Source organism: Cordyceps militaris (assembly GCF_000225605.1).
Source record: "Cordyceps militaris CM01 unplaced genomic scaffold CCM_S00002, whole genome shotgun sequence".
In the NCBI taxonomy this organism is placed as follows: domain Eukaryota; kingdom Fungi; phylum Ascomycota; class Sordariomycetes; order Hypocreales; family Cordycipitaceae; genus Cordyceps; species Cordyceps militaris.
Window position 1 is genome coordinate 325,540 of NW_006271970.1, and position 26,966 is coordinate 352,505.

At 54.6% G+C, this 26,966-nt stretch overlaps 12 protein-coding genes across 12 annotated transcripts; 4 read left to right on the top strand and 8 right to left on the bottom strand.

The window, feature by feature from the left end:
* Window positions 1-751: 751 nt before the first annotated feature.
* CCM_02041 (uncharacterized protein) lies at window positions 752-3,539 on the bottom strand (the record flags this gene model as incomplete). Its single annotated transcript, XM_006667195.1, has 3 exons — window positions 752-2,537; window positions 2,769-3,014; window positions 3,154-3,539. The coding sequence occupies 3 exons, from the start codon at window positions 3,537-3,539 to the stop codon at window positions 752-754; spliced, it is 2,418 nt and encodes an 805-aa protein (XP_006667258.1).
* Window positions 3,540-7,098: 3,559 nt separating this feature from the next.
* Window positions 7,099-7,427, bottom strand: CCM_02042 (uncharacterized protein; the record flags this gene model as incomplete). Its single annotated transcript, XM_006667196.1, has 2 exons — window positions 7,099-7,344; window positions 7,419-7,427. 2 exons carry the CDS (start codon window positions 7,425-7,427, stop codon window positions 7,099-7,101), a joined length of 255 nt encoding a protein of 84 aa, XP_006667259.1.
* A 457-nt stretch (window positions 7,428-7,884) lies between these two features.
* Window positions 7,885-8,058, bottom strand: CCM_02043 (uncharacterized protein; the record flags this gene model as incomplete). Its single annotated transcript, XM_006667197.1, has 1 exon — window positions 7,885-8,058. One exon carries the CDS (start codon window positions 8,056-8,058, stop codon window positions 7,885-7,887), a length of 174 nt encoding a protein of 57 aa, XP_006667260.1.
* Window positions 8,059-9,114: 1,056 nt separating this feature from the next.
* On the top strand, window positions 9,115-9,297 carry CCM_02044 (uncharacterized protein; the record flags this gene model as incomplete). The annotated part of the gene is made up of 1 exon (XM_006667198.1): window positions 9,115-9,297. One exon carries the CDS (start codon window positions 9,115-9,117, stop codon window positions 9,295-9,297), a length of 183 nt encoding a protein of 60 aa, XP_006667261.1.
* A 2,150-nt stretch (window positions 9,298-11,447) lies between these two features.
* On the bottom strand, window positions 11,448-12,662 carry CCM_02045 (DUF431 domain protein; the record flags this gene model as incomplete). The annotated part of the gene is made up of 6 exons (XM_006667199.1): window positions 11,448-11,489; window positions 11,588-11,835; window positions 11,969-12,058; window positions 12,108-12,218; window positions 12,269-12,286; window positions 12,344-12,662. The coding sequence occupies 6 exons, from the start codon at window positions 12,660-12,662 to the stop codon at window positions 11,448-11,450; spliced, it is 828 nt and encodes a 275-aa protein (XP_006667262.1).
* Window positions 12,663-13,227: 565 nt separating this feature from the next.
* On the top strand, window positions 13,228-15,192 carry CCM_02046 (pheromone processing carboxypeptidase KexA; the record flags this gene model as incomplete). The annotated part of the gene is made up of 3 exons (XM_006667200.1): window positions 13,228-13,391; window positions 13,470-13,830; window positions 13,879-15,192. 3 exons carry the CDS (start codon window positions 13,228-13,230, stop codon window positions 15,190-15,192), a joined length of 1,839 nt encoding a protein of 612 aa, XP_006667263.1.
* A 397-nt stretch (window positions 15,193-15,589) lies between these two features.
* CCM_02047 (anamorsin family protein) lies at window positions 15,590-16,675 on the bottom strand (the record flags this gene model as incomplete). Its single annotated transcript, XM_006667201.1, has 2 exons — window positions 15,590-15,897; window positions 15,973-16,675. The coding sequence occupies 2 exons, from the start codon at window positions 16,673-16,675 to the stop codon at window positions 15,590-15,592; spliced, it is 1,011 nt and encodes a 336-aa protein (XP_006667264.1).
* A 993-nt stretch (window positions 16,676-17,668) lies between these two features.
* On the bottom strand, window positions 17,669-19,011 carry CCM_02048 (uncharacterized protein; the record flags this gene model as incomplete). Its single annotated transcript, XM_006667202.1, has 4 exons — window positions 17,669-18,549; window positions 18,602-18,765; window positions 18,817-18,892; window positions 18,948-19,011. The coding sequence occupies 4 exons, from the start codon at window positions 19,009-19,011 to the stop codon at window positions 17,669-17,671; spliced, it is 1,185 nt and encodes a 394-aa protein (XP_006667265.1).
* An 821-nt stretch (window positions 19,012-19,832) lies between these two features.
* CCM_02049 (uncharacterized protein) lies at window positions 19,833-20,195 on the top strand (the record flags this gene model as incomplete). The annotated part of the gene is made up of 2 exons (XM_006667203.1): window positions 19,833-19,999; window positions 20,108-20,195. 2 exons carry the CDS (start codon window positions 19,833-19,835, stop codon window positions 20,193-20,195), a joined length of 255 nt encoding a protein of 84 aa, XP_006667266.1.
* Window positions 20,196-20,513: 318 nt separating this feature from the next.
* Window positions 20,514-21,226, bottom strand: CCM_02050 (GTP cyclohydrolase I, putative; the record flags this gene model as incomplete). The annotated part of the gene is made up of 2 exons (XM_006667204.1): window positions 20,514-20,813; window positions 20,867-21,226. 2 exons carry the CDS (start codon window positions 21,224-21,226, stop codon window positions 20,514-20,516), a joined length of 660 nt encoding a protein of 219 aa, XP_006667267.1.
* A 500-nt stretch (window positions 21,227-21,726) lies between these two features.
* On the top strand, window positions 21,727-25,132 carry CCM_02051 (phosphoribosyl transferase; the record flags this gene model as incomplete). The annotated part of the gene is made up of 2 exons (XM_006667205.1): window positions 21,727-21,755; window positions 21,796-25,132. 2 exons carry the CDS (start codon window positions 21,727-21,729, stop codon window positions 25,130-25,132), a joined length of 3,366 nt encoding a protein of 1,121 aa, XP_006667268.1.
* A 334-nt stretch (window positions 25,133-25,466) lies between these two features.
* On the bottom strand, window positions 25,467-26,324 carry CCM_02052 (alpha/beta hydrolase fold-1; the record flags this gene model as incomplete). The annotated part of the gene is made up of 1 exon (XM_006667206.1): window positions 25,467-26,324. One exon carries the CDS (start codon window positions 26,322-26,324, stop codon window positions 25,467-25,469), a length of 858 nt encoding a protein of 285 aa, XP_006667269.1.
* Window positions 26,325-26,966: the final 642 nt, after the last annotated feature.

Here is a 26,966-nt window from a genome sequence, read left to right on the forward strand (position 1 = left end):
GAAGAGTAAATGGAGCAATCCGCTTTGATGGAGATGGTGTGGTACTGTCACTCGGTTGCATACGAGATACAGAGTCATTGAACTACGTAAACACCTCGTGTTGATGGTAGGAACGGTGTGTGGTTAATGCAGGATATTGCCGCCAAGGAAGAAAAAGCCTCAAACTCCTGCGGGACAAAACTTGCTTGCTCAGTCCTCTTTCCTCTTTCACACGGACGCGACCCATGCCAGAGACGGTGATCATCAAACAGACACCAACGACTAGCACGTGCATTGTCGTGCTCATGCTCACGATTCAAGGCCAGCGCGGAAGTAATATTCCGAGTATTTGTCACATCGAGGGTTTTATCCGCGTCAAACAAGTCAGTCCACGCCCTCTGCCACGAGTCGCACAATGTCACTCTACCAGTCAACTGGGAAACCATCCGGTTTACAGTAGAAGTGACTCGATGGTCGTCTATTACTTATACATTATCTGTAAGATGCGGTACGTGCAGGAACAAAGAAAATCTAAGACCAATAAATGCCGCCAAGAAACAAAGAAAATATCCAATATGAGCCGCCCGAGAACCAAATACCGCAAGCGCGCGATTTTCTTTTTTTTTGCGAATCCCCATGACAAAAGGCGCTGAAGAACCCCAAACGCCCATAAAAAATATAAGACAGATTAAGTAAAGACAGGTAGAAGAATTGGGCGCGTCTCATCCCATGCAGAGAAGAAGCAAGACAAAAAGACAGTATAATCAAAACGTTACGGGCGTCCGCCGTAAACGACTCGCCCCTCGCGACTCCATGCTTCCTCCGCGTGCGGACCAGGAGGACCCGCGTGCCGAGGCGCATGCGGCGGCGGCTGGCTGCCGTGGTGCCCGCGCGGCCACGCGTACGCATACTGGTCGTGCTGCTCCGGCCCGTAGTGCTGCAGCTGCGGGGGCGGCCCCTGCTCGTACTCGCGGCCGTAGCCCGGTGGTGGCGGCGCGTGATGCGGTGCATCGTGGCCAGAGCTCAGCGGACGCGCACCAGGCATGGGCGGCGCGCGGTGGTCACCAGGGACGTACGCGCTGGCGGAGCGCCAGTGGTGTGGGCGGCCGGCGTGGGGGCCAGCGCGCGGGAAGCGGCTGTCCAGCTGGGCGCTGATGGGCGGCAGGGGCTGCTGCTGGCCGTGATGCGGAGCAGGCGGGCCAGCGTGTCGAAAGTCGCCGGTGCTGAGGGCATAGGCACCGTCGCTGCGCGCTGAGTGTGGCGACGACTCGTAGCCGCCGTCCCAGCGCGGCGGCCCCCCGCCTCCCGGGAGGGACTGGCCCGGGTAGTACGAGTCGGGCGGTGATGCTGTGCCGTAGCTGTGGCTGCCGCGGCGGTACGCGGGCGGCTGGATCCTCGGCACGACAACGTTGGGCGCGCGCGCGGTGGCCTGCGGCGGCGGCTGCATCTCGCCGTACGACAGCGCCGACGCCAGTGGAGGCAGCTGCGCGGAATGCCCGGTAGCGGGAGGGCCGTAGGATGGGGGACCGCGGACGAGACGTGCGCGCTTGCCCGAGGGGCTGACCACGTTGTAGCTCTCCTCGCCCGGAGGAGGAGGAGGGTAGTGGCCGTGGTGGTGGTGGTAGTGGTGCTGTGGCGGGTGAGGATAGTCTTTGCTGGCGCCGCGGCCGTCCGAATAGACAGAGTCGCGTCGGCCAAAGTCGAGCGCCTCGGGCGCCTTGCGCTTCGGCGTCTTAATGCCGCTGGTGCTGGGCACGCGGCTCTGACGGCGGCCGTTGCGGGACGCCTTGGAGCCGGTGCCGGAATCAGCCTCGACGATATCGGGGAGGAACTCAATCTCGGGCACCTGCGCGAGGTGGCCGTCCTTGATCTCCTTGTGGAGGCGCTCCGCCACGTCGAGGATGGCCTCGGTCGTGTACCCCGAAGCGACGCGCTGGATGAGCCACTCGGGCACCGCCGTGCCGGCCATGGTGCGGGCGTCGTGGACAGCCGACGAGTCCTCGGTGACGCTGCCTCCGCCGCCGCCGTTTTCGATGCGGCTCTGCTCGCGCTTCCGCAGCGATAGCGTCCACATACGAATGTAGGCGCCATTGTTTTGCTTTCTGTTCTCCTCGCTCCACGCCTGCAGACGCATAATCTGCAGCTTGACGAGCTCCATCTGGTTGAGGGGATACGTCTTGGCGTTGCGGTACCGGATGCGCTGGTAATGCTTGCGGCAGTAGTACACCCACACGTGTTTGGGGATGCGCAGTGTGCACGCCTTGTTGCGTCCAAAGAGGTGCGAGATAGCCTTGCGGAGCTGCGAGCCCGTGTCGCAGTCCTTGACGAACATGCAGTAGGCTTCTTGGTCCTGCTTCATCGAGGCGCTGGTTTCTGTCGCCGCAGAACTGCGACGGGACTCCTCAGCGGACTGCTCATCACCGGGTCGTGAGCATGTACTTTCTGAGATAATGGGCTGCGCGGAGTGGCGCGGCATTCTGGCCACGGAGCATTGAGCGATATCCGGCGCTGACATAGTTCGCTTATGCATCTTGCTGCCGTTGGAGTGTAATGATAGGCTGCATCCAGTTAGAAAGACCGTTGAATCCTCGTTGAAACAAGCAGTTGAAACGTCGGGGTAGTAATGCCGGTTTGGCAACCTGTCAGTGGCACTTGTCTCTGATGGATTATGCCTGCGCCACCTGCCAGTGTCAAGTTCTGGACTTGGGCATCTTTTGCCAAATTTCGACATCCTTGCCTCAATGGCACTTGCCATTTCAGTTCATTGGGGATGAATAGGAACTACTTACGATCCTTCGTCTGCTTGCGACGTGGTTTGCGAGTCTCTATGACTTGCCATGCGGTCGAGCGAAGTTCCCCGGTTTTGTAAAGTGGCGTCTTTTCCGGATTGCAAGGCGCCGATAGTCGTGCATGAAGATATTCTCGAGTGTGGTGTTGAGACATGTGCAGACTGGCTGCTGCGGCTGGCCAGACCCGAGTTCCTTGCTTCCATTCCCCCATGCTCGCCGTCACTTTGCTCCGGAGAAATAAACGACCTACAGCTGTTAGCTTATACAACCACCAGAGCACCGCTGCGACATACTTTGTGACTATTTTGTTAGAGAGAGCTGCTTTGCATCGAGGAGATCTGCTTCTTGTTAGGAGCCATAAAATAGTTGAGATTTCTGCACGTACAATAAAGTGCGAGATTGAGTGTTGCGGGGAGAGTGTGACGAGGCGGAGACTTCTGCAGAGCAGACCGAGTCATTTCTTGAGCAGTTGTACAGGCTGCCCTCGCTCTCCGTTTCGGCGCGTCCGTCAGCCTGATACGAAAATACAGAGCTTGAGCGTGCTTTTGCGTCGAGGACTAGTTGTAGCGAGTATCCCCGCGCTCCCCAGAGCGATGGATTTTGACGAGGGCTTCCGTCGAGGTCTGCAGGTCCTAATGTTCGCTCTGGCGATGGTGTAGGAAGCGCTGAGGAAGGTACTGTGTGGCCACTTTCCGTAATGGCTGGTGATGCAGATGATCTTGGTGGCTTCGACGAGCTGCCAGCTGTGTTGAGGAGCGAAGTCACGTCCATGGTGATGCTGGGTCGGGCACTGTGGTGGAAGACGCGTCGATGCAAAACCCAAGGGACAAAAATCGGGTGCTGAGTTTGATATCTAGTGCCGGCTGGGACGAGTCGTCAAGCCAGAAGCTGCGGAAATCCGTCCGGCCTGGGAAGAACAAATGGGAATAAGAATAAAAAGAATAAGAGGGAAAAAGAGAGATGCTCTAGTGGCAGAAGCTGAGGTTGATAATCCACCAGGCTGACAGTCAACTGAAGTGAACCAGCACAGAACCTGACCAATACTTCAAAAGACCAAAATGGACCACAGAACCACTCAGTTCAGAAACGGGCCATCCGACGTATTTGATGCGATCGACGTGTGCCCAGGAGATCTCACGCACTGACTGCTTAATGGTCCCAAAGGAGATCGAAACAATCCGACCGCTTATGCACCTGAACGTCTTGGACGACAAGGGCGCAAAGGTTTCTGTTGCCCTACACGTGTATTATTATTTCACTGGGGGCCCAGTTCTTTGCAGGACCGAGCGAAACAAGACGGGCAGGCCTCTCCACAGGTCACCAAGGTCTTGAAACAGTAGAAAGTGGCTATGCGTGACAAGGGTATGTAGGCGGAGTGGAAGGAGTGGAAGAAGGGAATAGCGACCCCCGTGAAGGCTATTTTTATCGACAGCAGCGAGATATAGTTTGGGGAGGGGGGGACGACTGAAGTCTCAGGCACCCTGAGACAGGCTTGTCGCGTCGAGATGCAACAGAACAACAGACAAACGTCCGTGGGTGAGGGAGTGAAGAAGTCAAGTGTCCGAGAACAAAACGAAAACAATGTCGGGGGAGGGAGGCTGAGGAATGGTGCAGAGTATATCCCTGTTTGATCAGGAATAACGGTAGAACCTTGGGTCAGCCTCGCATGACATGATGAGGGTCAGTGGAATGATGAAGTTTCGATAGTAAACTTCGTGGAGTAATGAACACAGAAACACAACAGAGTGGGCCAGGCTCGGTTCTCGATGTATGATTGCAAGGACGGCGGTGAGTTGCATAGTTGCGAGAGTCGCTCCGACTTTGACCAGGGAGGGGGGCCATACGGGAGCGAAGGCCTATTGTGCAATGCCAACAGCATAGTTGATGAACGAGTACCAGCGCGGGCGGGTGGGTGCATGGCGGAAGGCAACGAGGAGAGCGGGAGACACTTTGACAGCACTAGTTTCCTATCCATGGCCCAGAGAGCAGGATGCGACACCCAAGCCGGGAGTGAGTGCTCCTGTTCCCAGCGTTGGCTGCCACATCAAAAGCATGGGGGACTCTCTAGCGATGACTCGCGGTAGTCGGCAGTTCCGGGAACAGGGTACATCCTGGTAAAGCATCAGTAGTGTGGATCATTTTGACTTGATGGTGGGCTGGCGGTTTGGTATGATTTGGTAGGGAGCACGGACTCTTGGACTTTCCCGCAGTCTTCCTGCTACATTATGCGACGAGGGAGAGGTTGCTCCTGTTAGAACTGTTCCTGGTAGAACCTGTGAAGAGTTGGGACTGGGATGAGGCAGGCAAGCGAATCATGAACGTACAGATCAAGAAACGCCCCAATCCCCGGAGAAACGTCTTAGACTCGACGATAGATAGCTCAAAGGGGCAACTATGGCACAGAAAATGGCCTTGTTACGACAAGCCACGGGGTCGCGAAGGGAGGCGAGATGAATATCTGATATCCGTACCGTGATTTCGCACCCGTCGTACTCCCCGAAAGCACATGTATACAGACCAGGACGTCCCGCAAGGACGGATTGGTGCAAGCTATCGGTCAATCTCACGAAGCAGACCCACTGGTAGGCTGCCAATATTGTGCGAGATGGGATGTGGCCGCGCGGGCGGGAAGGACTTGGGCCAACCAGCAATGATAGGTTGCTAGAGCCAAGTTGGTCCGAGGAAATCGCACCATACGGCTGGCCCAAGTGGGAAAAGGGAGGGACGTTGAGCACAAAGTTTATCACTCGGAAGGGTGTGGGACCCAGGAACCATGGTGTGTGGACTTGGTGCTAAGAATGTCCAGAGGTGTGTCTCCAAAGCCCTCTTCCCTGACACCCCTACCACGGCAAGTGGCCTGTGTGTATCCGTCTAGTGAGAAGAGCTGGCCTTGCATTCTGGCATTCTGATGAGTCTGTGAGTTGGTCGCCGAGTGGTGGCACCAAGGGGAAACATTGCTCGGCCTCGTCGAATGTGCCATGCAATGTGAATCGAGACTAGCGCCGACTAAACCCAGTTTCAAACCGATATCAGCAAAGGGGCTTCCGAGTTCGCCGCTTTGATATCTGACTCTCTGGCAAGTTGAGCTCAGAAAAGGATGGAGAGATTCTTCGCACCAGTACCGTCGGTGCTACATAGACTGGAAATTCACTCGCTGCGGTCTGTTCGGCCACCATGCGGCTCTCACGCGGAACTCATTCGTCAACTCGAGCATGCCAGGTGTTGCATTATCATCTCCGCATGCTCGCCATCAAAGCTTAAACAGGAATGCCAGTGAGCTCAGGGTTCGGACTGAAGGCTGGAACCAACGTGCTTGTGCTGACCCTTGATTAAAGTTGAGTTTGGTCTAGTGAGCTGCAGCGTACATAGTTCAGCCCACTTGGTCCAAAGGATACCGGTAGCTCTTGGCGTGGGCGACCAAGTCGTCTCCTCACGTCTCTTTTTCTGTAGTTTGCTAGTTTGCTAGCTGCTAGTTGCTTTTAGTTGCGTTGGTCCGTCACAAAAACGTACCACTTCGTGAAGCTGAACGACGCCCAGGTTGCAAACGTTTTGTTGGCGTGTCGAGTTGTCGTTTCATAGCTTCTACGAGCCCTGAAGGGTACTACCTCGGTTACATCACAACCACCCGAACAAGGGCAAAGCCTAGTCGATGTAACTAGGCAACTCGAGGGTGCCAAAGCAGGATTCGACAATGGCCAGAGAGAACCTGGACCAAGCAGCCGCATCACACAGAAAACAGGTGACAGGCTGTTTCAGTGGGCCGACAAGAGACCAGCAAGGCTACATGAGATAGTTAGCCGATTTGAGGTTCCCGGGCCGGTGACAGAGCTCGAGCCCCAGTCAAAGGATGAGATTGTCGACCAAGCCTCCCTCCAGCGGCCCCAGCAACCTGGTCACATTCAGCCTGTGCGAGAGTACGTTGATTTGGGGGCGGCCCTGAAGGGGTGTCTCGCAACGGCGTGTCGCTTGGCACACTGGGAGTGTTGTACTATGTATCACGGATTTTCGTCTTGTGGCGTGTCACAACCAGGGATATGGGGGGCCTTCAAGATGGGCCAAAATAGAGTTTCTTGGAGTTGCATGGCGCTTCCCTCGGACGAGTCTAGCGGGCGGCTCGAGCCCCCAACATCACTTTTTCAGGTTTCTGGGGGAAGGATGACAATCCCAGGCAGAACCAGGGGGGGACAACGCAGCGCGGCGGGCCAACGAGTCCGCTTCGCCCGCCCTCTCTGGTCGGTCTGGTCTTTCTTTTTCTCTCTTTTTCGGTCGATGACTCGGGGTGGGCTGGCGGAAATTTGGCGGGCGGGCTGGATAAGCACGCAAGTCCGGATCATCCACCCCCATCCCTCCCGCTGTAGTCATGGCGGGCGGCGGGAGCTTGCCGCAGAAATGTGGCCTGGGCGTTTTTTCTATTCCTTCCTTTCAGCGTTGGATGAGGAACAAGGACACCGAAAGTCTGCCCTTGATGCGCCGCGCCGATGCGCGATGCTGTCGGGACCCTTGTTTGCCACCTCCACGCTTCTTCCCGATCGACACCGCCAGCGCTGGTGGTGCGAGCGCATCTCGAGTCATCCGTCTACGAAGTATTGCATGCCACACGATTGCGGTATTAGCATTCCGAAGCGACTAGCGGCCTTGTCTGCGTGGGACTATCGTCATGGTGGTGCGTTGTGTCACAATTGACGTGTGCCTTCGGAGCCGGCCACTGGAAAAAGGAGCGGCGCCCCGGAACGAAAGTGGCTCCGTTTCCGGGGACTCTACATGCAAATCAATCTGCGGATATGAACAGCCCAGCGATGAGCGATGAGCGATGTGCCTTATTATTATTCTCTATATTGTCATAAAAACCTAATCATGTCTTGCATTGACCTGCTACAACCGCATTACGCTTTTGTATGACTCTTGACGACTCGCGCCACCTGCAACTACGTTCACTATTACTCATGCATTGACAATTGGCCACTGCCATCTGTCACGATCCATGACGCCCGATTCCCCTTGCTCGTCTCGTCGCCCACCCCCTGCACGCAGGAGCAAACTCAAGATCTGGATTTTTTAGCGTCGGGCTCTGGCTCATTTCATGTCTCCTTGCAGTTGCAGCCCAACCATCCCAACATCACGAGTTCACGGCCGTACTCGGAATCACACCCCCCCCGTCGGCAGTTGCTCGGCCGGGACTGACTATCCACACTGGGCCTTGTCGCCGATACCCTTGTCCGTCCTCGAAAGATATGACAGACGAAATCAAGCCGAGGGGCGCGCGCTGCGTGTCGACGTAAGCGGTGCCCATTCTCCTGACAGACAGCCATTGTTTGAATGGGTTTTGCTCATGTCTTACTGGACAACCCTTTGTCATATCGCCCTGCCAAAGGTGTGGGTGGGATGCAACGCTCGCGACAGGGAATATACCAGGCGAGTTCTGCTCCAAGTGGGGGATAGCATGTCTCCTTGCGGAGATCCTCAACTAACTAGTTCGACAACTCAAGATGACCCCTCCCCCCTGTCCTGTCTATTCTGACAGGATGTCGGTCCGTCCAGAGACTCTCTCGCCCGGGTTTCATCTCAACTTCTTGGCTGTTTGCGACCTTTATGCTCCGGTTTCGCTCCTGAAAGCTCAGCCGCAGTCCTTTTCCTCGTCTTTCCCTTTTCTTCAGCCTCGCCCCGTGTCCCCCGTGTCTGCGAAACTCACTCGTTTCCCTCTGTGGACCTCGTGGCTTGATTGATGATGATGGATGACAATCTCCACCGGCCGTTGGGCGTTGAAAGTCGTTCCGTACTCTGCCATTCTGCGTAGACCTTCCCTGTCCTGCCACGCCAGCCAGCCCAAATCATGGGCTGCATAATTTGCCGCATCCCTGTTGGCCGGTCGTTGGCATCCCATCAGACGAGTCCCGAACGGGCAAAAAGGCGGCTGCATGTCTTGCTGCTTAGCGTCAAAGTAAGAAGTGAAAACGCTACCTTGCCCGTCCCCCCTGCCGGCTATTCATCCATGCTTTGGCAGCAAAGAGGGGTTTCTGCCATCACACCTCGGCACAACGACGCTCACATTCGATCCTCCATCGTCAATTCTTCCCGAGCGCTCCCTGCCAAGCCTCAATCTGAAGTCCCAGTAGTATTGCATGTGCTCTGCTGTCGCTTGATCCCTCCCAGTCGTCGTCGTGCTTTGACATGCCCCTCCAATTTCCCTTTTCTTGCACTGATTGGCAAAAAACGGCGCACTTGGTCCTTTTTTTAGAAAGCCAATCGCGATTCCCCCGTTTGAAACATTTGTGCTCACACGACTTGAAGGGATTTCGACGCTCTCACTTCCCAACCCTTTTGCTCTTGTGTCATATGTGCGATACACATGTGCCAGCTTTCCCTCCGCCCTGCTACTCCCGAGGTTCACACCTGCAACCTCGCCAAACCCTGCTTCTTCGACCCCGCGGGGAAAATGACCGACCGGCTAACTCTCGGCAGTGTGTCAATCGCGACGCCGTGCCTGTCGACCGGAAAGATATCCCTCCCGCAATGGAACGCCCGCCGGTGACATGCTCCCTGAAGCTCGCTCCGATCCTAGAATATTAAGATATTAAAATAGCTCAAAGGCGATCTTGTAATATCCGTCCCCCGTTATCACTCCAGCCTTGTACCTGTCGAGCGGGCATGGGCGGGCTAGACTCCACACCCGCCCATTCCATGTGAACAGACGAAGACGATCGTGATTAGTTACTGGTATCCGTACGGGGTACTGAAAATAGACCTGTAATAACGAACCCAGCTCCGTCACATCTGGTAGGAGCCGCTAAAATTCTAGCCCCCAGGGAATGAAACATGTCACTGACTCGTGCTCCAGCCGCACACTGAGGAAATGAGACCACCTTCGCAAGGCTGCACTGAAGGCCGGCCCAACACGATGTCAAAATGTTCAATATACAAGACGGACAAGAAGAGATTGATCAGGCCGATGACGCCTTCACCCTGTCTTATAAAACAGGGACCTTTTAAGCTGCCTAACTAGTTTGTTTCCAAATTCAGGTGGACAATTAAACCGTAATTACCCAACAGGTAGAAAAGACCTTCAGCGGCTGACTCTCTCATTCTTTCCGCCAGCGTTTCAACTTGTGGTCAGACATGGGCGCCGCCTTGACGCTGAAAAAGAAGCCCTTTGAAACACCCCCCAGTATCACAACGACTGTTGATGGAAAATAAGTTTTGTGATGGTGCTTCCATTTTTAGGTTCAAGCACCAGCGAAGCTTTTTACCAATAGTTTCTTCTCTTTTCGGCCAGCCTTGCCAATCTGAATCGCATCAGCCAGTACACGTGGCTACGGATGGAGCGGTTGCTTGCATCAGGGATTCAGCCCCATGAACGTCGGGGACCTGCTAAGAAAGCTAAAATCAAGCCCAACAATAACCTGTCACTCACACATCTTTTTGCCAAGACCTTGCTTCCTTCGTCGTGTGTTGCATTGTCTCGTCTCGTGACCCTGCTGCTGCCAGGGACGGCTCTGCTCGGACGAACCGTAGGTGAAACGTCACAGCGTGGTTTGTGATTCGGTGATAGGAAATTCCCGGGCACCAGAAACGACCCAAGGATTCAACGCTAAAATTCCGCCCCCCCCCGAAAAAACACGCGATTATTGATGGCGGGCTGCCAGGCCGGCAGCGGAACCCATCGTTATGCCGCTCCGGGGTTTGGGGAGGAGGAGGAGTTTGCCATGTGTCTAAGGGCGATGGCCGGAACTCTCACCTTCCACTACCCACGCATGAATCGACACGCAGCTCGACTCGTTGTGAAAAAGAAAACAAGGTAAACAAACGAGAACTACCCTACCCTTGCGTGCGGATCTCGCAGCACCCGAACGGCAACGCTGATCAAGTAGCTCCGGTAGTGATGGGACCGTTGGGACAGGACAAGGCCAGTGCATTTCTAGCGTATTCTAAGAACACTGAGCGCAGGCGCTGTGCTACGGAAGTCGCTGTAGCGTAAGTCAGTAGGCGCTTGTGGCGTTTAGGTTGTAATAATTCAGGTGGGACATTGCTGTGAAGGCTTTATATATGCAACTAACACGCTCAGAGGGTAGACAGCTCCGTGACGGAGTGGTCACGGTTATTCTTTTTTGGCTATGTCGTGAGTATCAAGATCTGGGGTTCGACCACCCGCCGGAACATCCGTCTTTGCTGTTCACAAGTTTCATTTAATTTAATTCTATTTTTCTGGGTTTATTTTCTGGTTAATAGTTGATGTGATTCCCTTCATTTTCTTCTTTAGTTTCGTGGCTGGCACGTCGCCGAAACACTGCCCAACGGCGACTGGGCTTGTCGTCTCTTACACCATACGCGACAAGTCGTCCGCTACATGAGGCGCGCACCTGCAGGGTATGCCCACCACTCATCGAAACAACGACATTCATGCAAGCGATGTCATCCTGAGACTGTCGGATGATATTGGTGTAGTGGTGTGCAGCCACACCCCCCGTACATGCGCCCGTCCGAGAAACAACAAAGACGTTCGCGAAAAGCAAACAGAAGCCACCCGCCAGCCCAGCTCTTCAGCTGAGACACCACTTCGTCTTCGGCTGCGTGGTTTTGTTTGCCCGTCTCCATCGGAATCAGGATCTCCCGACATCAGATGTAACCACCACTCTCCAGATCGCCGGATACTTGACATGACACACGTTGCAACGGCCAAATTGGTCATGGGTTCGTTTCGGAAGACGCAGACCGGTCAATATCAGTCTATCAATCAGAAGCTTAGGCGATGCACAGAAAACTGCCGGTTTCCTCAGCCACTCGAAGATCACATCCGGTTGGACATCTCCCGGATGTGTCACTACCCGAGGCAAGATGCCGTACTCAGCCTCACTTGCACGGCCCGGGCGGTAAGAATCGAGGCGAAGCAAGTTTCCGGCTCCCTCAAGTAGTATCATGTATGATTTTGTGTTTCCAGAGGCAGATCCTGTATTCGTATAACCCGTGAATCGGCCGCGAGGTAATATATCCGGTGTAACGAGCCACCACGCTTTATTCTCACCGGACGTACTGAGGTAATAGTTTGTATTTTTGCGTTTGTTGAAGTGGATAACTAGATCAAATCGTTTACCGCCTTATCTGCGTCCTTCCGTATCAGGTCTTTCATGCCCTGCGGGAGTGTTAGCAGCGATCTGATCGGGAAATGGTTTCAACTACCTCTGGCATGATTGGCTCTCCATCCGGACCCTTGACGTAGCGGAAAGGCATCTCTGTGCTTTCGTATTTGTTGAACTTGAGCTCGGGAAAGTCTACGTAGTCGATCTTGTCGAGGGCGACTAAAAACGTCAGCACACGCGACACAACCCAACATTAAAGATGCCTTACTCTTGTCCTGAACAACAATTCTCGTCACACGAACGGCGGTGTCGGTAGTCATTTGTTTGGCGCCTAGACGACGCCCCGCGAATCCCTTCTTCCTGAGTTCCGATGTGCGATCTAACTTTGTCAATACGGGCCTATGTCTGCACATGGTGGATGGGACGCACCTCTTGGCGGATCATCGCCTACGGCATGTTAGCAGATACAATGACGACGCGCCATCTCGAGGCATGAGTTCTTACCAAGGATTCCACCAAACAGAAACACGTTAAAGCTGTCTCCGTCCTCAGGAGACAGGTCCTTAGAGGCCGCCGGATCTAGGAGGCAGACTTGGTTTCGGCTGTCCGCATACAGCTCCTCCACACCGCGATGCTCAGCCTTGAACGCAGGGCTGCTGGCGAGATCCTCTGGAACCTTGAATCCTTCGGGCAGACAAGACAGAATGAAGTCACTGTTTCTCTCATGGCTCTCCTTGGCGATGCACTTGTACTCGAGTTCTGACCAAGGCCCAAGCTCAGGGTCGAGATGCTCGACGATGATCGTTTTTGCGGCTGATACCATCTCGTCACTTAAATAAGGGCAGTGTCCTGCGATAATGTTAGCTTCGTGCATGTACATCTTTCACCATAGTCTTACTGTGAATCTTAGATTGTCGTTGGGAGTTGAACGAAAATCGATGCAAATCTGAGCACACTAACTAAAAAGAGACTTTCCGGTTGGTGGAGCCCGCATCGATCGCCTCAATGTTCAGTTGTCACTGTCACGGCGTCGATAGACATGTAACGAGTCAACTGTAGGGTAATTATGAAGAGCAATTCTGGCCGAAAAAGAAAACCCCATTTCCTGGAGATGTTTCTATTCAAGTTGAGCAGTTATACTCATCCTCTTGGAGATACCTACGGTGCTGCCTTGGCCGCCCGCCCCAAAACGGGGGCGCCCCACCTGGACAATGCCACCTCGCCTCTCGACTCTCAATAGGATACAGTTCCATGCAATTACCATCAACATCATCACACGACGCTCCGAAAGGCAACTGATATCAGAATAATACAATCAATCGTGCGCGACTATATTAATTGATTGCGGAACTCACAAAGCTCGCACCGACGCCGTCGCAAGCGCCGCAATGGCCTTCGCCGCTTCCCTCCGGGGACCTCGACGATGGCTGGCCGCCGCGGTCCTAGCTCTTGGCCCTCTGGCAGCCGCGGCAGACAAGTCGGCCGCTCAGTACTACGTCCATAACCTCCCCGGTATCCCTGAGGACCAGGCACCGGTGAAGATGCATGCCGGGTGAGTCGCGCGCGCAGCTGTCGCCGAAAGTTCCCCGCCAAGCCCCGAAACAAGCGCTGACGCAAGCTCCTATCACAGACATATCGAAATCAATCCCGACAGCAACGGTAATCTCTTCTTCTGGCATTTCCAGAATAAGCACATTGCAAATAAACAGAGAACGGTTATTTGGGTCAATGGCGGACCGGGCTGCAGCTCCGAAGACGGCGCACTGATGGAAATCGGCCCGTACCGTGTCAAGGACAAGAATACGCTCGTTGTCAATAACGGATCATGGAATGAATTTGCGAATCTCCTCTTTGTCGATAACCCTGTCGGAACCGGGTTCAGTTACACCAATACCGATAGCTACGTACACGAACTCACGGAAATGGCGAGCCAGTTTGTCCAGTTTCTGGAGAAATTCTTTGCCATCTTCCCCGAGTACAGCCACGATGATGTGAGCACTTGGTCAATACCACTACTTCAGTATGCTAACGAGATCTAGATTTATATAGCTGGAGAGTCTTATGCTGGACAACATATCCCCCACATTGCGCGAGCAATACTCGACCGAAACAAGGAGAGGCCCGACAAATGGAGCTTGCAAGGCATCTTGCTCGGAAACCCATGGATGTCTCCCAACGAGCAGTACGACTCGTATCTAAAATACGCATTCCAGAAAGGCCTGGTCGACAAGGACTCGGACGCCGGAAAACAGCTCAAGGGCATGGAGCGCAACTGCCACACCATGATGGCAAGCGACCCTGGCAAGGTGAGCTACCCCGAGTGCGAAGAGATCCTGACGGAGCTCCTTCTCGCGAGCAGAACAAAGGGCGCCGGCGATCAGGAATGCATCAACATGTACGACGTCCGTCTCAAAGACTCGTACCCCAGCTGCGGAATGAACTGGCCTCCGGATCTGAGCGCCGTCACCCCCTTCTTGCGGCGCGACGACGTTGTCAGCGCGTTGAACATCAACTCTGAGAAAAAGACTGGATGGCAAGAGTGCAACGGTGGCGTTGGCGTCGCTTTCCGTCCTCAGACCTCGAAGCCCTCTGTCGAGCTCATGCCTGAGCTCCTGTCGGAGATTCCCGTGTTGATTTTCTCCGGCGCTGAAGATCTCATCTGCAACCATATTGGCACCGAGGACCTGATTGAAAACCTGGACTGGAACGGCGGCAAGGGCTTCGAAGTAACACCCGGCAACTGGGCTCCTCGTCGAAACTGGACCTTTGAAGGCAAGGATGCTGGCTTCTGGCAGAGCGCCCGCAACCTCACCTACGTTGTCTTCGCCGACGCCTCGCACATGGTCCCATTCGACTACCCGCGTCGCTCGCGCGACATGCTGGACCGGTTCATGGGCGTCGACATTAGCAGCATCGGCGGAGCCCCCACCGACAGCCGCATCGATGGCGAAAAGGGCCTCGAGACCACCGTCGGTGGCTCTGCGAACCCCAAGGAGAGCGAGGAGGCTGTCAGGCAGAAGCTCAAAGAGGCCAAGTGGGCCGCATACCAGCGCTCCGGCGAGGTCGCGCTCGTATTTGTCATACTCGGCGCGCTGGGCTTCATCTTCTTTGTCTGGCGCCAGCGGCGCAAGGGCGCCGCTTACAGCGCTCTCCGCTCCGAGGAGCCGGTGGGCTCCCGCCGTCACGCCGCCGGCGGCGACATTGAGGCGCAGGAAGAGGGTATCGGCCTACAGAGCAACACCCTACCTACTAACAAATACTCGGTGGGCGAGGACAGCGATGAGGAGAACGCGAGACCAGCGAAGGACGGCAATAACGGTAAGCAGGCAAGCAGACCTCGCGATGAGAATTAAATAGATTCCCTTCTTTTTGTCTGGGAATAGTCGACCTATTGTTTTCGGGGGTTGTGCAGTTCGACTGCGCGGGACAGGGTATGGAGTCAGTACATTGCATTTTATTGGTTACATAGAATCAAAAATTGAAACATGTGTTATGAATCTGATGAATGACTTGCTGATTTCTACCCTCATTTCGCCATGCAACGCCCGTCTTGCAGGGGACGTACCATTGTCCCGGTGTATATCTTTGAAAATCCCATTTTATGTCGATCCCAGATCTTATTCTCCTCAGATACGACGACCAACCCATGTAAACCCCAACAAAAAAAGCCTAGTGCGGCGGCATCAATGGAAGAAACGCCCCCAGTCTGAAACAAATAAAACGCCGGTAAAATGCCTATCAAGCTGCCCTCTACAACTGCACATCATTGTTGAGCAGGCGAACCTCCTCGCCGGGCTGGAACGGCGGCAGGCCAATATACGGGCAGCCGTCGCAGCGGAACGCGTCGCCGAGCGCGCAGTTGCCGCACGAGCCGACCTTGCCCTGGACGGTAAAGTCGACCTCGGTCAAGTCGTCGGCGGCGAGCTTGAAGCTGGCCAGCGTCTTGTCGGCCTCGGCGCGCTTGGCGGCGTCCTCGGCCTCGAGGCGCTCGGCTAGCCCGCACGAGCAGTCCTTGCAGGCGCGGCGGCGCTTGCCGGGCTTGGGTTGGCACTCCAGAGCTGTGTGTGACGGGATTATCTTGTTAGTGAAAGAGTGGGGGAAGGGGGGGGGGGGTCAAGGAGGTGGCAGCATACGGATGTTGATGGGGCGCTTCAGGTCCTCCTCGGTCATGAGGGTCTCCTCGTCAATGAGGTCATCGTCGAGGTCGTCGCCAAAGTCGAAGCCCACACCGGCAGGCACAGTAGGCTTGGTGCCGTTGTTGAGGACGGTGCTGCCGACAGCTGGCGCCGCCGGAGCCGGAGCCTGGACCGCCTTTTTGTTGCGGAAGCCGCCGAGCTTGAGCGACACGACGCCGTCATTGTCGCCGTAGTCGGGTTTGACGAAGCCGCCGGCGCCGCTGCCGACGAGGCCGGCAAGCACGGCCTCCTTGGCGAGGGCGGCGGCGGCGGTCTCGAGGTTCTCGGCGGGGCGCTCGGCGCGCAGCTGGCCCTTGGGCCGCAGCGACTCGGCAATGGCGCCGACGACGGCGCGGTCGAGCAGCGCGAGCGACTCGACGAGCGTGGCGGCGGGGGCGTCGGACAGCACGAGGATCAGGTCGTAGTGGGCGCGCGGCAGCTGCACAAGGCCGGCGGACAGGCGGTCGAGCATCTGCAGGTCGGTGATGCTGCGGTCGTATTGCGTCAGGACGTGGGCGAGGGCGTCGGCGTGCGAGGCGAGGGACGGCGGGGCGAGCAGCAGGGCGCGCTGGCTGGTCGTCATCGTCGTCGTCTTGGTGGCGACGGGGCTGCTGAAGACGGCGTCGTCGTTGGGGTCGATGGTCGCGATCAAGGGAGCCATTGTGGTGGTCGTGGTCGTGTGTCTGTGTGAAGTGTGTGCGCGGGTGGCGAAGAACGCAGCGGTTGTTGGCGTGAATGGCGGGGGATGGAGCAATGGGGTTTTTGGGGTTTTGGTTGTGAGGGTTTTCGTTCTGGTCTTTAAATGCGAGGGTAGGGCGAGGGCAATGGGAGAAGATACGGCAAAGTCCGGGCGTCCCCTCTTGAGATGTGTATTTGTAAGGCTAACGAAAGAAATCGCAAAGCCTGGCCCAGAGATAAAAGCGAGCCCAGTCCCATGGTGGGATGGCGGGGTGTGCAGTTTTTTTTTCGGGCACTGTAGGCGGGGCAGCGTCTTGCAGGGAACTGCACAGTGCCAGATGCTATCATGCTATTAATTAGTATTTAATTCTACACATTACAGGGGGGTCTCAACGGCGGGCGGTGCTTTGCGAGCCGCCCTCCGAAAGCGGCCCGGTTAGGGCGCTGACCTATACCAGCGAGAGTATTACCAAGACGCGAATAACTCGGCATGTTCCTTCGTCCTTTCTGGATACGTCGAAAGTTGACTTTGCCTGTGTTTGCTTTTGCCTTTACCTCGTGATTTTTTTATTGGCAATGGAGCGCTACCGATATACCGTCTGTCGGCGAGTCGTGTGCTGCGTCGCTCCAAACCGGTGACTGGAGGACAGGTACATAAAATCAGATAGTTTTATGAATAGATTAATAGAGACGATCATGGTTTGTTCGTTATAGATGACAACAATACATGAAAAAAAAACATGTTAGAGAAGTCAATATTATAAAAGGACCCGTGAAGTCACCCTAGTAGAGCTCGACAACTGTAGGGTACATGAGGGCTCTCTCGAGCCCACACAACACATGTGCCGGCCAGCACTCACTCTCCTTTATTAGTGTGTGCAACTAAGCAATACTTTGCACATGGCACTCTTGGATGGAAATCTTGGATATGAATATGAATTTAACCACAATATCTAGAGGCCCTTCATCCTTGCCTTCAAGCGCGTCCCCAGAACCGAAACGAAGCTATTGCCACCAGAGTCACCGGCGCTGAACACGCCCAGTAGACCCAAAACATCTCCGACACCCTCCACCTCTCGAGCTCGGGGTTGAAGTTGAAAAACGACGTGCTGAAAATGGCCGAGACAAAAGTGGCCGGCAAAAACACCATTGTGAGGTACGCAATCTTCCTCATGACTGTGCTGTCTTCCTTGGCAATGAGACCAATGTCGATGGTCGTCGCAGCGTCATTCTGCGTCACCATGTTGAATGAGAGCTGTATCTCATTGTGTAGTCTGTCCTTGGTTGCCACGGCCCTGTTCTGGAGGCCGAGTGCGACTTGGCTGTAAAGAAGGAGGCGATTCTGGACGCGCCGCGCGATGCTCTGGAAAGAGTCTGATGCGTCTGTACTGGCACTCTTCATGTATTCACCATGCGCAGCAACGATTCCGTGGATGGTGTTGATGGTTGTTGCAGTAGTTTCCGCAATGTGGATGGCGTGTCGAGCAAGATCATGTAGTTTGCGATAATTTGGCCGATCTGCAGTGCTCTCCGCCGACGACTTGTCCGAGAGCGACCTCTCCGAGGATGAGCGCTCTACCGTTCGAACATGGGTCCTCAAGCCCCATATAGATTGATCATGCAGGTCCATTACATCATTCAAGATGCGGTGATAGATCCAAAATAGATCCGTCATTTCTTCATTTCGGCCGTCGTCCATGAGAGACGCGAGAAGCCGCTCTCGGGTGCTTTCGGTAGCATCAAACACCATCATGATTTGGTTCTTTGCGGATAAAGAGTGTGTCATGATGTTGAGCTTTATCCACGTATAATCGTCGCCTCCCTGCACAAGCTTAATCAGGAAGCGTGCCCAAGTGGCTGTCATGTTTAGACTGGTTCGATATCGAGTCGTCAGGACACGCAGACTCACTAATTCCTGGAGGGCTGTCGCCGCCAAGTACAATCTCTTGTGAGCCAAAGTACCCATTGGCCCTCTTGCAGTATTGCGTCCACCAAAACGTTGGGACAGAGAATCGCCTGGCCAACTCGGCTCGACAGGATTTGCATTCAGTAATTGTATTTGCCCGCGCAAATCTGTCAAACTATTAGCCAAGTGTCTGGTGCACCACCTTGTTGTCAACATACACCAGTGCGAAACATTCGTCCCGTTGCTCCAGATTGAGAGCAGATAATGGCTGCTGAAACTGGTGTCGTATGCCGTCTTTGGAGATAGTTAGTCGCCCAACATGGATCGACGGTGAAGCTTCCGGACTCACCCCGGCCACAGAGCCATATCTCAGGCAAGCCGCACTCTTCACAACCTTCAGAAGGAACCGCCATTGGTGCGATCGTTGCAGAACAGAACAAATCTCGAATCGCTTCCTGCAATGCTCAGAGAATGAGTGCTTGGTAGTCTTGAGTTGTCCGTAGGCGCCCAGGAGAGGGGAAGGTTGTAGCCGAGCCGAGCTGAGCTGCAGCCTGGTGCAGGGGAGCGGAGTGGCCAATAGACAGGCATCATCACATATTTTGTAAACAAGGGTTTTTGTGATAGATCATGTCGAAGCAATGGTATCTCGACTCGTTTGGCAGCGCTGAATCTTGTACCACACCAACTTGTGCGGCTCGCCCCGGTCCCGAACACGGGCGAGCAGGCACGGCCTCGGAACCTCCAAGGCCGCCATTGAGCCGGAGTAATGACCTACCTGACATGTACGTATTTAATCTCTCGTGTCTTGTTGAGCAGCATGTTTCCCCATGGTAGGATCGCACAATAGATTGTCGCATGCTGGCACAAGTCTCACCTGGTAGGCGACTGTGGACAACGATGTGCGCCTTCTGCAGAGCAGTTTATTTCCATGTACGGTCGACCAAGGGTATTTCAGACAGAGATAGACCTCTAGGCCTCTATACTTTGGCTTATTGATCGGAATTACCTGGAGGCACTGTACTCGGATTGCTTGGTAGGCACACAGGAAGTGCCTGACAAGTACCTAGGTACCTATGCAACGGCAAGTAACTAACTACTGATACACGGTCTAATTTCTTATGACACACTTTACCTTACACTGCCGTACCTAGGGCTCTATCAGCTCGTCAAAGTTAGCGGCCAAGTTATGGCTGCGTGCTGAACATCCGCAACCATCACCATTTGCTTCGGTGCCATGAAACGATTCACCACACAACCCGTAGAGGAAGATCTAGGCTCTTATTACTATGGCGGCCTCTATACCGTCTGGCTTGGTGAAAAGTTCAAAGACGGCCGACACAGAGTCGTGCAAAAGCTTGGCTTTGACGGCTTTTCCACGGTCTGGCTCGTCCAGGACACGCAGTACGTTCGCACGGCTTCCCTTTTACCTGTTTTTGCCCGCTTCCCTCGCCAAATCAGCAGCAGAGACGATAGGTAAGGGGTTTTGAAAATTCTGAAAGCGAATTTTAGTGCCAACGGCGACCCGAGGCGCGAAGTCATGGTTCTCGAAGCACTCCAGGATAGTCAAAATGCCTTCACCCCCACGCTCTACGACTAGTTCCTCCACCACGGTCCTAATGGCTCCCATTTATGTATCGTCGACTTTTTGGGCCCGTAGCTGCGGCATATCCTTACAGACTACTCTGCAGCGACCGCCTGGAGCCACAGGATATTCTAAGGCTGAGCAGCCAGTTGCTCGAAGCCACTGCGTCCCTCTACGAGGCTGGCTTTGCGCACGGGGGTATGCATCTCCCTTCCCCATCCTGTAAATGGGCGAGACGCAGCTGAGCGCAAGCGAGTCGAAGATACAACCAGAGCTGATATCTATATACAAGGTTGTATATTTCTTCTTGTAGTTGACAGATGGATATTTCGATTACCTGCCAAGAGCCCGCCAGAAGTCTTCTTTAGTGTGTCCATGGCCCTCAAACCCCCCTACGAAGGCAGTCGTCGTAGTGGACGCCGATGTCTTCTCAACACCTCGCATGACCATGCAAAAGTGCACTGCCTCCATCACCACGGCCACGCCATGCGGCTGCAGCACGTCAAAGAGACTTTGTGCCACCTGCGTCGTGAGACGCTCTTGTACCTGCAGTCGGCGCGCAAAGCCCTCGACCACTCGCGCGATCTTGGACAAGCCGACAATTTTTCCGTTCGGTATGTACCCAACATGGGCCTGTGTGTGCAGTCAGAAACGAAGGGGGAAAACGGCCGAGAGGAGTTCCATACCTTGCCAACAAAGGGAACGAGGTGGTGTTCGCATAGACTCGAAAAGGAAATGTCCTTGACCAGGACGAAGCTGTTGGGATCTTCATTAAAGATGGCCTTTTGGAGGATGGCCGTTGAGTCGAGATTGTAGCCACCGGTGAGGAAGAGCATGGCTCTGGCGACGCGCTCTGGCGTCTTTTCCAGTCCCTCGCGACCGACGTCTTCGCCCAGGGCCTCCAGAATTTGCTTCACAGCGCACGCAATTTTTTCAATTGCTGGGTCTTGGTCTTGAGAAGTAGGAAACTTGACCATGGCTACACTGGTCGTTGGAGGGGGCCCGTCGGAGCAACTGTCATGGTGGTTCTGGTGGAGGTCATCCATCGTGAGATCAAGACTTGGCACTGCCAGTGTTTCTTTTTTGGCTGTGGGCGGCCTGTAGTCCCCAAACTGATCCAAATCTTGTTGTCAAAGTGCGTCCAGAAGTCAAGTTTACAGCGCAACTTTCACCAGTAAAGGAAGACGCCACAGTTGAGACTGAAAGCCCTCACTTCGTCAGGTTTATATACCTCATCATCGCAGGTGCTGAAAGCACATTTCAGGAGTAATACCGGAACATGGTGGTACAAGCACCCTGAATATTGAAAAAAATACATCTCTGATCAGGCAAAAATAGGCAGAGTGCATTACACAAATGATGCTGCCCGAGTTACACTGCCGCGAACCCGATCCGATACCGCACCCCCGTAGAAGTTATGCTCGGCGGTTGACTGTATAACTGGACACTCTCGCCTCCTATGGAGTTGTACCAAAGTCTTTCAAATTGTTTCGCCTCAAAAGCTACGCAGAGACCCGAGACAATCGGATCTTCCCGGCCTTCCAGCATGGCGACCCTTGATGACTTGAAAGTCGCGTTGAAGACGAGCGCTGCATCAACAGCCACTATCTGACAGCCAGTACTCTATTGCGTTTGGCATCTTACTGGACGGTGCAAGAGAGTCTACCTATCAATCCTTCATCATCCCTCAGCTCTCTCGTCTACTGGAAGCTGTGCAGAGACCAAACGTCCAAATCTCAGTGTTGGAGATTGGACCGGGGCCCCAGAGTGTCCTGGGACAGTTGCCTCTGCAATTGAGACAGGGCATCGGAAGGTATACAGCATTTGAGCCAAACCGTGTTTATGCTTCGATGCTGGAGAAATGGCTCCTGACTACTTCGACAACGGAAGTGCCTTTCCCATCGCTGGGCGATTCACCCCGAATCCATGTCAAACCGTTCACAAACAAGCCCGAGGAAAACGAACAAGGCGAGGACAAGTTTGACATTATTCTCTTCTGCCACAGCATGTATGGCATGAAGCCACGAAGCGAGTTTATAACCCAAGCCCTGGGAATGCTCAATGAGAAGGTGGACAGCGGCATGGTCATCGTTTTTCACCGCGACACAAGCCTCGCCGTCGATGGTTTGGTATGCCGCCACACGGCTTCTTTCCCCTCTGGGATCGTGTCTATCCCAGATGAAGACAAGCCTCTGGACCATTTTGCCTGCTTGATCGCAGGCGGCTTCACTCAGGATGACGAGAATACCCAGCTTGGATGGCGACAAATCTGCCGCACTTTGTGTATGCGCGATAAAGCACACCCCGGCCATCTCTTGTTCAGAGACCCGGGAATCATGATGGCATTTACGCGCGATGCAACGGCCTTGCCAGAGCTGACGGCACAAGTCCCCCTGGTTGTCGGGCGTCAAGTGAAGAACCGGCAAGCCCGCCGACATCGAACGGCCTTTGTCGTTCGACCGACAGAGCCATGCCAAGTTCAGAAATGCGTGTACTGGGCTCTCAAGCACCGCACCACTCTCGCTGTCATCGGCGGCAGTCACGGTGGACACTGCCTGCAGCCCAACGTCGTCTCCGTCGACATGGCTGCTTTCAACAGCGTTGAGATTGTCCGCAAGGAGAAGACCGGTCTCGGAGAAGACTTGGTTGTCGCAGGCGCTGGCTGCAAAACTGAGGATATTATCAAAAAAGCCATGACAGTGGGCCTGACAGTGCCATTGGGGTCGTGCCCCAGCGTTGGTGCCGGACTCTGGCTCCAAGGCGGCATTAATCACCTGGCCAGGCTCCGCGGCCTCACCTGCGACGTTGTCGTCGGCGCGGTTATGGTGAGCGTCAAGTCTGGTCGCTTTCTGCTCCTCGGCCAGGTGCCCAGTCAATGCCAGCCGGACGGCGCCGTCCGACCAGACAACGAGGCCGACCTGCTGTGGGCGCTCAGAGGCGCAGGCACAAACTTTGGTATAGTAATCAGTGTCGTGTTCAGAGCCTCGGCAGCCATGAACTATTCTATTTGGCAATGGAACACGCTGTTCTTCCACACGCCAGATGCCAGGCAACGACTCGCAGATTTTGGCCCGGCCCTTGCAAACGAGCTGCCGAGGAACTCCTCTGCCGATGTATTTCTCTATTACGACGCCGATAGGCTATGCATCGCCGTGAGCCTGTCCAGGTGCTCCGATGCTGCTCAAGGCATTCAGCCAGTGACTGCTCCGCCGTTGGCTGCGACGGCCTTTCTGGGACCTGAGCAGTGCAGCAAATCGGTTGATGTTGTTGGGCTGTATGACACTGAAATGTACATTTCCACCTTGCATGGTGGTCACAGCGGAGGAAAGACCTCTTCGTTCAAGCGATGCATATTCTTGCGTGAAATTGGGGAGCTTGATGTACCAGACCTTTTACTCACAGCCGTTGAGCATCGGCCCTCACCACTCTGTTATCTACATCTGCTGCATGCCGGCGGCGCGGCAGCTCAAGTCGCGGTGCATGCCACTGCCTTTGGCTGTAGAAATTGGACATATGCCTGCGTCATCACAGGTGTCTGGCCTCGCGATCAAGACGGAACTGCCACTGCTCGAGCGGCAGTCGACTGGGTGTACCATGTTGCCAACAAGTTGCTACCCTTCAGCACCGGAGTGTATGGTGCCGATCTGGGCCCAGATCCCAGAGATGAAAGTCTAGCTGTCCACGCGTTTGGGCCAAACCGGCTGCGCCTCGCCTGTCTTAAACGAAGTCAAGATCCGCTCAACGTGCTGGCATATACCTGTCCCCTTCTCAGCCAGGCACCAAAACACCGGCTCATCATCATCACCACTGGCAAACACGGTGCTGGAAAGGACTACTGCAGCGAGTTGTGGGCTGGCACGATCATGAAACAGACGCCAGAAGGGCTCCAGGCGCGGGTGATTAGCATCAGCGACGCGACCAAGCAGGAGTATGCCGCAGCGACGGGCGCCGATCTGGCTCGTCTCCGGCACGACCGCGCGTACAAGGAAGAGCACCGGCTGGCGCTGACACGATTCTTCCAAGACCAGCTGCTTCTGCAGCCCAGACTGCGGGAAGACCACTTTTTGCGCGCAGTGTACGAAGCGTCCGCCGACGTGGACGTGCTCATCATCACCGGGATGCGAGACGAGGATCCGGTCGCGCGCTTTTCCCATCTGGTGCCGCACACGCGCCTGATCGAAGTGCGCGTTACCGCCAGCCGTGAGACGCGGCAGGCCCGCCGCCAGCTCCTGGACGAGGACGCGGGTGACGGCGACGACGATGCGGAGAGCAGCGCCTGGATGCCCACCCTCCGCTTCCAGCACGAGGGCACCGGGGACGAGGCCGTGCAGCGCTTTGCGGAGCGCGTCCTTGTGCGCTTTGTGCATGAGGACCTGCGGCGGCTGCAGGGCATGGTCCGCGTGGTGCCCAACTTTCCGCGCGTGGGCATGCAGTTCCGCCACGTGCTCGACATTGTGCAGCAGCCGGGCGGGCTGGCGCTGTGCACGGCGCTGCTGCGAACCCATTTCACGGGCGACTGGGCCGACATTGACGCCATTGCCTGCTGCGAGGCCGGCGGCTTCTTATTCGCGCCGACGTTGGCTGCGGAAGTCGGCAAACCCGTGGCAGTCATCCGCCATGCGGGCAAGCTTCCTCCAACCACGCTCTCCATTGTCAAATCGACATCGCATATCTCATCGTCGCCGGTAAAGGACACGAAAGAGGCGAGAATAGGCGCCGATGACAGTGTCCTCTCCAATTGCCGGTCGGTGGTGGTTGTGGACGATGTTCTGGCAAGCGGCAACACGCTTTGTGACGTGCTTCGTCTCTTGGGCAAGGCAGGTATTGCGCCCGAGTGTATCAACGTCCTCGTCGTAGCCGAGTTTCCTTGTCATCGTGGTCGGGAAAAACTGCGACAGCACGGATTCGGAAGAGTCACCATTAGTAGCCTGTTAATCTACACAGGTGCATGAACCCCCACCAGGCTCGGTGTAGCAATCCTTATTCGACTCCAAACTGTTTTTAATAGCTACTTCGCTCATGAATTGAGATTTATTTTTATGCTCTTTGACTCTCGCTATATATATATTTTCATAGCCGACGGCCGTAGCCTGCCACCAGGGAGAAAGTAACCCGCCGGTTGGGAATACTAACCTCTTCCTTATTCTTACTATATTTTCTTACTATTTATTAACTTCCTTGTCTTCTAATTTTTTTTAACTATCCCTACTATCTTGTCAATAGTTGTTCTAATTCCCCTGATCCTTTACATCCAATGTACTGCCAACCTCGCTCAATTTGCCTCTGCTACAGGTACAGTCTCTCAAACTCCTTGGGCAAGTCCTCTCCCAAGACCCAAGCCGATACGCCCTGAGCAAAGAGCTCTGGGAACTGCATATCCCACCCGTGCGTTGCGTCCCTTATCAGGACTGCTCCCGAACCATCCTCGGGCCACGCCTCATTGTAGATGGTTCTTCTGCTCATCAGCGCCTCGGCCGTTCGTTCCATGATGGGCACATTATCTCCTTTCGCACCCGCAATCAAGAGGACTCGCACCTGCAAGGCAAACACGTGATCCAGTTCAAATTCCAAAATCCACGGGAACATATCTCTGACGACATCCCAAGTAACATTGTCCCTCATTTCCATGAGCAGCTGCTCGCTCAGCACCACGCCCTGTTTTAAGCTCCGCGCGCGATATTCCGAGATGGGCTTCACTTTGAGCATAAACAGCATGGTGAGATAGGTGAGCCGTGGCCAGCGAGCCTTGAACAAGCGCTTTCCAGCCAGGGGAGCAGCACCGGTAACGAAGAGCGACAGGACAATGTCAGGCAGCTCGAGTGCCAGGCACTGGCCGACGTAGCCACCCATGGAAACGCCAACGACGTGGGCTTTTCCGCCATGGGCATGCGACTGGATTAGTTGTGCGACTAAGAAAGCCGAATTGTTGATTGTTCCTGGCTTCACATGGCGTGACGCGGAATGCAGAGGGAGGTCGGGAACGAGGACATGGAAGTCGGAGAGATGCGGGATGACGAGGTCAAACTCGAGACGGCAGGTGAAACCTCCATGGAGAAGTACAATAGTCGTAGGCTTTTCTTCATTCCACGAGGCAAATGCTAGCTCCGTTGTGGTAGAGACTGGTGCTGCTGCAGGCGCGGCCATGGCGAACGCGGCGAAGAAAGAGAGTACAAATGTTTGGTGCTTTCAGGATGTATTAAAACGAAAGAAGCAATTACTTATTAGGGCGAAAAACTCAACGGTAGAAGAATCTTATTGGAGTAAAATTACAACCATATCAACATATCAAGTGTGATCTGCCACGCCCGCCAGAAATGAAAAGCCCCGTCGAAATGTATTGAATAAGATGAGACTGAGACTATTCGGTGGACAAAATAACAAAGTAAACCGCTGGTTATTCATGTAACTCTTTTCATCTTCCTTATTCGTAGTAATTTCCCGACAATTATTTTTGCCGTTATTAGTATAAAATTATGCTTTCTATCTTTCTTTTGGGTCCTGTTTCTTCGCCTCCTCTTGACCTTTTGATTACTGAGTGAAGGAGCCTCTGTCCCGTCGCCGCGATACGACTTTCTGAATTATCCCTTGCCAGGACTTTTGCTGGAATTGATGACAAGGGTCTCATCCTTTGGCAAATAGGGGAAACTGCGCCCGCTCTGCATCGGCCAGGTCCGACGGCCGTTTACCCCGCCAAACAGCACGATCGGATGTAACCGGCCGTTATTGTCCGTCAAATATTGATGTTTTGCGACAACTATGGAAGGGGTGGGGTGATATAGCCACCCG